The sequence below is a fragment of the Tauraco erythrolophus genome, chromosome 9 (assembly GCF_009769465.1).
Source record: "Tauraco erythrolophus isolate bTauEry1 chromosome 9, bTauEry1.pri, whole genome shotgun sequence".
Lineage (NCBI taxonomy): Eukaryota > Metazoa > Chordata > Aves > Musophagiformes > Musophagidae > Tauraco > Tauraco erythrolophus.
Window position 1 is genome coordinate 30,730,401 of NC_141473.1, and position 8,702 is coordinate 30,739,102.

Genomic DNA, 8,702 nt, shown 5'->3' on the forward strand with positions numbered 1-8,702 from the left:
CACCACTCCAGACCCCCTGTCACACACACTGCAGCTGCCTGGCCACCCCCGTCCCTGCGGCCAAACCACGGAGCTCCTCGGCATTCCGTTTTCTTTGCAAGTTGTAACTGGAAAAGAACAGAAATGAAGCAGAGGACATCTGCGTATTCTGAAAATCCGTCGTGTTTATTACTTCGACACTAAAAGACTGACAAGACTAGGAAGTCCCCTGGAGGGTGTCACCAAGAGTCAGCACTGACAAAACGGGTCTCTGTTCCAAAGCTGCGCAGTGGGTTACAGCAGGAGGAGGCACAGGGGGAAGAAACGCGGGACTGAGGAGAGGCAGCGTGGGAAACACGTGGGAAACCGAAATCCAACTAGAAAGCCGCACTGCTGCTTTATCTCTGCTTACACTGAGGTTTCTACTCTATTTTTTTCTTTTTGAGGCGGTCTGTAGCAACACCTGTGACAAGGGCTGTGGGTCTATCAGCCGTGTGCTTTGGTTGTGCTGGAAAGCACAGGGCTGAGAAAGGAAAAAATAAGTCACGTCCTCAGACCGCTGAGGAATGAAGCGTGAGCGGCTCCGCAAGCAGGAGCCGGTTGCTTTCACATGCATATTCGGTCTGCTTTGCCTCTAGAAAGGAGGCAAGCTGTGGTTTCAAAGCAGCAGGATGGGCCAGCGGCCCCTCTGCATTTGGGGAAGGCGCCAGGTTCACACCTTCGGCTCCCAAACCCCAGCTCCACCACTCCCTCTGACCACAGCCACTTGTCCCACCAGCCTGGCCCAAGCTGAGCATCCCCGTCACCCTCCGCATCACCCCGCAGCAACGGTGCCATCCTGGGAAAAAGGATCCAAATGGTGGGGAGGGTGGAAGGGGAAACAGCAGCCATGCATTTGCCTGCAAAAGGCAAACTGTTCATGTTTCACGAGCTCTCGTTCTTAACTTTCAAAAGAATGTATTAATGCTTGTGTAGCAATAGGCATTGGGGGGAGTGGGTGCGTGTTAGTATGAAACTCAAATGGTCCTCTGAGATACGTCTGGACACAAGTAAAAGGCCTTCCCCAGCTTCCTATTACAAAAAAAACAAAACCCAAACCAACTCAAAACCCCGAAGCCCTGTGCTGCGGCTATGTTACGCTGGTATTGAGTGAGCACGCAGTTTTCCTGTTTGTGGTACAACCGAAGCTGTGAACCTCTCAGGGCTATGTAAACCTTAAGGAGGAGTAAGAAAAGAATGACCAAATGACCAAAACAAAATGAAAAAAACACACCCCCAAAACCAACACCCCTGATCAAAAAAAAAAGATTCTCTCCAAGTGGAACAAAACAGCTCCAATACACTGACCCAATCCTTCCCCCCTACTTTTTGTGGCTGGTTCTGCCCACAGCCCTGCCCAGCTCCCTGCTCTGTGCCACGGGGCAGCACACAGTGACAGACAACCCCCGACTCAGGGCAGAGCTGCAAACGAGCCCCCCGTGCCCCCTTCCACCCTTTTGCTGGGAAAATTACAGACAGACAGACAGGCCCGCGCGACTGCGCAAGGGGAGCCCTTTGGCCTTTTGCCACGTGCTTTGCTGTTGGTTTTGGGGTGGGGTTTTCTCGTTAATGTTTGTTTTCCTGTGTGTCTGTGCGTGTTGCTCCGTGACGGTGCCACGGCAGCAGCCCGGGTGTGCCAGGGCACAGCCGCACACCTGTGGCCGCGCGCCCCCGGGCACCCTCATTCCCAGGGCTCCCCGAGCCTGCTGCGGATCCCAGCCATGCACCCCGTCGTGCTCCAAGTCCTTGCGGCACAGAGCCTTCCTCGCGTGGTCCTTCAAGAAAACCGGCAGTGCCGTCGCTCGAGGCCACCTGTGATCGGTGCCGCTGCGGCCGCACAGGCGGGCGCCGGGCTAGTAGAGGTCGGCGCTGTTCCTGTGGGGCGGCCGGCTCTTGCCGGGCTCCTCCCGGGCCGGGGGCCGCCGGGCGCCGCGGCCGTCCTCGGGGCCGCAGAGCCCGTCCTCGCTGCCGGCGGGCAGGCTGTCCAGCGTGCTCTCCTTGCTGCCGGCAGCCGGCGGCCGGCCCCCACGGCGGCGGCGGGGGCAGGTGCCAGGGCAGCGCGCCAGGCAGCCAGGGCGGGCCTCGGCGGTGCAGGCGTACATGCCGGCGGGCACAGCCAGCACCATGGCGCAGACGATGACGACGATGTGGATGAGCTTCTCGCGCTGCTCCAGCTGACTGACGTCGCTGCCCGTGACGAAGACAACGCACTGGCCCTTGCGGGGCGCCTGGTTGCGCAGGGCCACGCAGACCTCGTACTTGGTGGCTGGCAGCAGGTCGGTCACCGAGTAGGTGTTGATGCCAGGGCCGATGTAGATGGCGTCCTTCTGGGCGGCGTCATAGCGGCCCACCAGGAGGGTGTACCAGGTCTCCCCCGGCTCTGCTGCCGCCGCTGCCGCCACAAACCACTCCAGGGTGATGCCGTAGACCGTCTGCTTGGCGATGCGCACCTCCACATGGGCGCCTGGCTCGGCGGGGGCGATGGGGGCCCAGCCCGGAGAGGCGGTGGATGCCCACGGGACCCCCACGCGGAGGGTGATGGCCACCGAGGTGTTGCCCAAGAAGTTGGCGGCCGTGCAGGTGTAGTTACCGGCATCCGCTGGCCGTGCCGCGGGGATCAGCAGCTCCGAGCGGACGGTCTCCTCACTGATGGGCTCAGTGGACACTGCAGACAGAGGGGGGGTTGTGTCAGTGAAGGGAGGGTCCTCCTGCCCGTGCCAGCAGGCAGCCTTCATGCTCTCGGGGCAGCCCCAGGAGCACTGCGGTGCGGGATGAGGGCCGGGAGCCAGGCAGAACCTGCCCTGCCCAGGGAAAGATGGAGAGGGACATGGGAGTGTGCTGAGCCCCACAGAGCTCATCAGCAAAGCATTATACGGCCAAAAGGCAACAAGCGCATTGGGACACCTGTGCATGGGAGACAAGGAGTGCATCCGACCCCTGTGGCAGCGCAAGCGGCTGGGGAGGCTGCTGCGGACAGAGGCTGGGCTGCCCGTGTGCCATCAGCGCGCTCAGGTCAGAGCGAGCCGTTGAGGGGCAGGAGGCACAGCTGCCTTTCGGACACACGCTGGATTGAGTGCAGAAGAACATCAGTTCCAAGGGGCTCAGGCCAAAAAAGAGGTGTGTGGCGGCAGGAAACGTAGGTCTGGGCGTGAGATGCAGCTTTAGGAGCAGTATGAAACACCCTGTCATCTGCCCAACCAGGGTGCTCAGCTGTGTTTGGGAAAGGCTGTATGTAATTAATTCAGCACGTGCCTGTGGGAAGAGGCAGAAGTGCTGCTACAGTGCTGCAATTAAGGCAAATACCAGTCCAGGATTAAGGGCTAATGCTGTCTTATTTAGCTAGATGGCTTCTTAGGAAGCCATGTAACCTGTGCAGTGCCCATCGGCGTTATTAGCTTACCTGATGAAAATAGCAACTTGTCCTATTGACGGCTCCTAGTGAAAATAAATGTGTGGGAGGGCGCGTAAGAGCTGAGATAGGTGGGAGGAAGAGGAAAAGGCCTCATGTTATGAAGCCCTCGATAAAGAATATAAATAGACAAGGCTTATGGAGGACGACAACGTCTGTTTTGGTTGTAGAACATGAATGGACACAGACAGGCAACAAGGCTGCAGGGTTTTGTGGTTTGTGTGGGTATTATTGAGAAAACGTATGGGAATAGTATAGAAACATACGTGTGTATGTGTATGCGTGCACACTCCTACAAACACACGTACATACAAATATATAGCATGTGTCCATATATGTAGTATATAATATATAGTGTAAATGTTTATGCATGTCTAGATAACTACATAATTATGTATGTAATACTGATCTATTATTAATAGTTTTTTACTAGTCATGATGAAAGAGCTACTACTAAAAATCCACTCATACACTAACTGTGTAAAAATTAGGCCATGCTCCTTTCATCTTTGACTGGTATCCTGCACAAAGCAGCTCTTCTCATGCCAGACAGACGTGCTTAGACACGTAGGATGATTAAGATTATTTGGATTATTGCCACCACAATAACTGTGATGCTCTAAAGGGGCTGAGAGCTGGTGTGGTGACTGTGATGGCCTGAACACCTAGGTAAGTAGAATAGCAGAACATACATTTTTACCAAAAAAACCCCACAAATGTAAAAGCTTTGCTTACCATTAAATGCCCTTAAAAGTTTGAGAGCATAGGTCCACCAGACAGCCGGGGAAGGACTGGCTTGCACAAAGCAGGTCAGGGTGACATTCAGCCCCATTGGGACTGTCACATTGGTGTCAAGGGCTGAGGTCAGGGGCTTCATGCAGCTGTTGAGCTCCACTTCATGAAAAAACTTCCCTGCCCTGAATTTTGGGCTTGAGCAAGTTAAATAGGAATTCATCAGAATAATAGGTGGGCCGACCGACTTGATAAACTGGACAAATCCCCGCAGGCGACAGTCGCAAATCCAGGGGTTGTCATGAAGGGCCAGGACGGCGTTGGAAATAGCTTCTATCTGCCCCTCCGCCCTCTGGCTTCTCTGGTAGACAGGCCAGCTGTAGAAGACATCCCTGGATATGACAGTAAGCTGATTTGAGGATAGATCTAAATAGGTCAGGTTGGGCAGATAGCGGAGCGCGTGTTCTGGAAGGACATCCAGCCGGTTGTGCTTTAGATCCAGGATTTTCAGAGCCGGGGTGTCTTGAAATGCTGTCCATGGCACTGAACTTAATTTGTTCCCTTGCAAGCGCAGCTCCTTCAGAGCCAGCAGATATTCCAGGCTCTTGATGTGCATCACCGTGATGTTGTTAAAATTGAGCCAGAGATACTCCAAGGCACTAACATTCTCAAAAGACCCGCGAGGCAATTCTGTTAGGTGAGAATTTTCTATTCTAATTTTCCGGATGTCCTGAGGGATGTTTGCAGGGATCTGCCTCAGCAGTGCGGACATGCAGAGCAAACTCCTAAGGAGGAAACCAGAAAATTCTCCAGGTCACACACCACATTCATAGCTAACAAACCAGTTCCCTATGCAGGTCTACAAGCACTTGAGTAATTATAAAGTATTGTATCTCGAGTAATTATAAAGTATTGTATACAGAGCATGCACAAGCCATACATCCATCCTTCAGTTCAACTTTACACCTGTTTTCCCACAGAGAGTACAATTAAGTCATAAAAATTGCTATGTATGCAACTGCATGTCTCAAGGAAATAAGAGCATTTTATTTTCTCTCATTTTATGCTCAAGCTAGTCCTATTCAAGAATTAGAGGAGGCATACCGTGCGGCCGTCTGTTTGGTTTTGGTGCCCGCAACATCGGCAAATATATATTGGGAGTCTCCAAGCTGCTTCACTGGTGCTACAACTAGGGTAACTAGCGTTCTTACCTTCCAAAGCTGTCTTGAGAACAAGAGCATCCTGTGACACAAGATGAAACAGAGGAGTTTATCTTGTGAAAGGCCAGAAGAAGAAGAACAATATGATGAATAGGGTCCATATTCTCCTTTAAGAAAGCACTGTGCAGGGTTTGCACCAAACATGCCAACAGCCTCCAAGAAGCAAATCCTATTAGCTGTAATCTTCCTTGACGCAGAAATAAATCCTGGTGGGGACCCGACCCTAAAGAAGACATATAGTATGGTTCATAGCCTGTGTCAAAGTGCTAAAAATCACCCTTGGGACCACTCTTGGCATTCATTCTTTAGCTGCAGGGATTCTGACAGACGTTTATTTGGTTGGTAATATGGAGCCAAAACTACTTCTGTTCCCAAGTCCTTACATAGTTTACTTTTTTTTTTTTAATTGCAATTCAATCTCCTATATTTTAATGGCATTTATCAAGGCATAAAACCACTGTAAGGGCCAAACTTCACAACTGTAATGTGGCAGTGCATAGTGCCATCTTGCACAATCTGTCAGGCCCCAAACCCTGCCCGCAGCTCTGCACAGGGTGTACTACTGCACACGGTGAGCGAGAAACCTACTCCCCAAACTTGGTTGTTCTGCCATGGAAACACAAGTAGTATGGCATTGTTTTTTCCTCTGAAACAACTCCCCCTCCCTCCACTTTCTCCATTCTTACATAATAGTAATGAAAACAGTAACATAGCTGTAGCCAGTCTGTGGGCTGCTCTGAGAAAAGAATATGTTTGAAGTAATCTTTATTGTATAAATATAAAATTTTGGTGCTATTTCAATATTTTAAGAAGTTCCCTGGCTTCCCCTGGAAGACATGTGTCAATTGCCCTTCAGTGACCTTCAAAAATTCAGTCTAAATAAATCTATAAGAAGGGATTTGGAGTAACCAGATTTTTAATTTATTTTTTTTAATCCAAAATAGCAGGTTTTGGTTGTGATTTCCAAGCAGCACTGCGTTCTCCTGGAGCCATCTAGTGTGTATGGGCCTCACTACAGCCCACAGAAGGCTGTGTGCTGCTGGAAAAGGGCTTAACCTCACTGCCAGTACATGTGAAGCTGGGTCACAAATCAAGATTAGCCTGAACCTACTTAACCTCTAACCTACGGGACCAGGATAGAGAAATATTTATAGTGGGAAGGCTTAGATCTATATACGGCTGTCGAGGCGTGTGCAACAGTGTAGCTGCTGCGGAAGGCGCAGGATTGATTCCGCAGCTCTTAAACCAGCAGGTGCTTTGATTTCAAGGCGATTAAGCAAAACGAACTGGTGGGAAACCTCTGGGGACTGGTGCAGCACTTTGCGGTTGCCTCCCGTGTAGCAGCAGCAGGCTGTGAGTGCTGGGCCTGCTGGGCTGCCCTCGCTTCCTATGCCCAGCGTTCAACCACGAGCATACTGGATTTTTATTATTTTTTTTTTTTTAAAAAAAGTTCTTTATTTGTCTACAGCGCAGTAATCGATATTTCAACGGCTGCTCTACATTTTAACACGTCAGTAAGCCACGAGTGAAGGAGAAAGGCTGCCGGTCTGCAGCACACCAGATGCAGCAGCTATAAATCCCTCACCTGACTAGTGGCCACTGGCGACATTTCTTGATGAAGCTGTTGCTGTTGCAGCAAGAGTGGCATTGGCACAAGCCCCGTGAGCTGAGGGAGATGCTCCTCATGCACTTTCAGTGTAGCTTAGTGTCATGGGTTAGGCTGAACCCCCCGCCACAGCCGGTCACTCCCCCTCCCCCCCCGCCCCAGGAATGAGGGAGAGAATTAAAGGAGAAACGGGAAACCCATGGGTTGAGATAAGAACAATTTAATACAGATGATTTAATACGCAGTGTAGATGCTCACCACCCCCTCGTATGCGAAGCCCATCTCGTCCCGAAGCTGCAATCCCGGACGAACGTGAGGCCTCGAAATAGAGAGGGGCAGAGAGAGAGAGAGTACTCCGAGAGTGGGAGTGCTGGGAGAGAGAGAAAAAGAAAGAAAAACAATAGAGCAGAAGCGCAACAAGCGCAAAAGAGCAAAAGCGGCGAAAGAGACAAAGCGCAAAAGCCCTTCTGTCCAGCTGACCCTCACTTTTATACTGGGCATGACATTGCACGATATGGAATACTAATTGACCAGTTTGGCCCTCAATCTTAAGTTCCACCACAAATCACAAGGGGAATCGTGTCCCCCTTGTCCCAACTATGCTCCCCCCTTATCCCGCCGTGCTTCTGCACTCCGGCACACTGAAAAGTCCTTGGAGTTTCACGTCCAACCACAAACATCAACTTGTATCAACATTCTTCTCAGAGCGAGCCTCTGAGTAAAACCAAAACACAGAGCTCTTCTAGCTGCTAAAAAGAAGAGCTAACCCAGTCCCAGCTAAAACCAGGACACTTAGGCACCAAAAGGGACTCCTGCCAGTGGGGCTGGCTAAGCTGAGAGTGCTGTGGGACCAACACTGGCAGCTGCAATAGGGGGATATGTCCTTCCCGGTCATCCCTGAGCCACTGAAGCTGAGGGCCTCAGGGACGCCCATGCCCACCCTGCATCAGCATGGGCCTTTGAGGCAACAAACACCACACTCCTCAGTGCCTTTGGTACTCTTCTGTAGTCTGCTATGGAAAGATTCCCTAATAAAATATTAAAATTATTATTTCATTAGGGAATATTATTATTATTTTATGGAATAATAATTATTATTCCCTAATATTGATATAATTATTTTATAATAATATTCTTATTATAAAATAATATTATTTCATAATAACAATTTTATAATTTTACATTTTATTATAATACCTGATGGTATTATGTGGTAATAACAGCAGTAAACAACATGCAACACAGTTAGAATATAGCTGGGAGTTGGGAGCAAAGCTGGGGTTTGCCCCTGTGTGTGCCGTAGGGACTGAGAGAGAGAAAAGCTTTCAGCAGGGTCAGAAGAAAACCAATGTTTTGATTGTGTTCATCATTAGACATGATGCAGCACCTTCTGAATGGTGAGAGAAATGGCTGAAGTCCACCCAGATCATCAGGTTGTCTGCTCATGCTGGCCAGGTATTCATGAGTTGGTGAAGATGCTCATCAGTTCACGAGGGAAATGCACTAGAAAACGCCCCACTTTGTGAGCTGCACACATGCCACCAGCAAGGCTGCTGGTTTGGGGATGCTTCAGCCGTCTCCAGCACTATGCGGGTCAGCAGAAGGCCCAACCTTGCAAAAACCTCCTTTGCTTGATGGGAAGGCACCTCCTTTGCCACCTTCACGTCCCTCCTCCGTGGCCTGCAAGGAGGGTCTTAAAGTACATGGCGGCTATGTC

The 8,702-nt window shown here is 50.6% G+C and overlaps 1 protein-coding gene across 1 annotated transcript; it reads right to left on the reverse strand.

Annotated features, from left to right (window-relative positions):
- Positions 1 to 1,871: 1,871 nt before the first annotated feature.
- LRIT2 (leucine rich repeat, Ig-like and transmembrane domains 2) lies at positions 1,872 to 5,480 on the reverse strand. Its single transcript, XM_009992005.2, has 3 exons — positions 5,371 to 5,480; positions 4,163 to 4,944; positions 1,872 to 2,683 (listed from the first exon to the last, which is right to left on the reverse strand). The coding sequence occupies exons 1-3, from the start codon at positions 5,478 to 5,480 to the stop codon at positions 1,872 to 1,874; spliced, it is 1,704 nt and encodes a 567-aa protein (XP_009990307.2).
- Positions 5,481 to 8,702: the final 3,222 nt, after the last annotated feature.

Bases quoted from the DNA above. Each gene is read 5' to 3' on its own strand.
- LRIT2 (XM_009992005.2), bottom strand. From the start codon at position 5,480: ATGGACCCTATTCATCATATTGTTCTTCTTCTTCTGGCCTTTCACAAG. The intron at 4,945-5,370 runs GTAAGAACGCTA...TTTCCTCCTTAG, and splicing joins TCTCAAGACAGCTTTGGAAG to GAGTTTGCTCTGCATGTCCG. The intron at 2,684-4,162 runs GTAAGCAAAGCT...CTCTGTCTGCAG, and splicing joins ACTTTTAAGGGCATTTAATG to TGTCCACTGAGCCCATCAGT.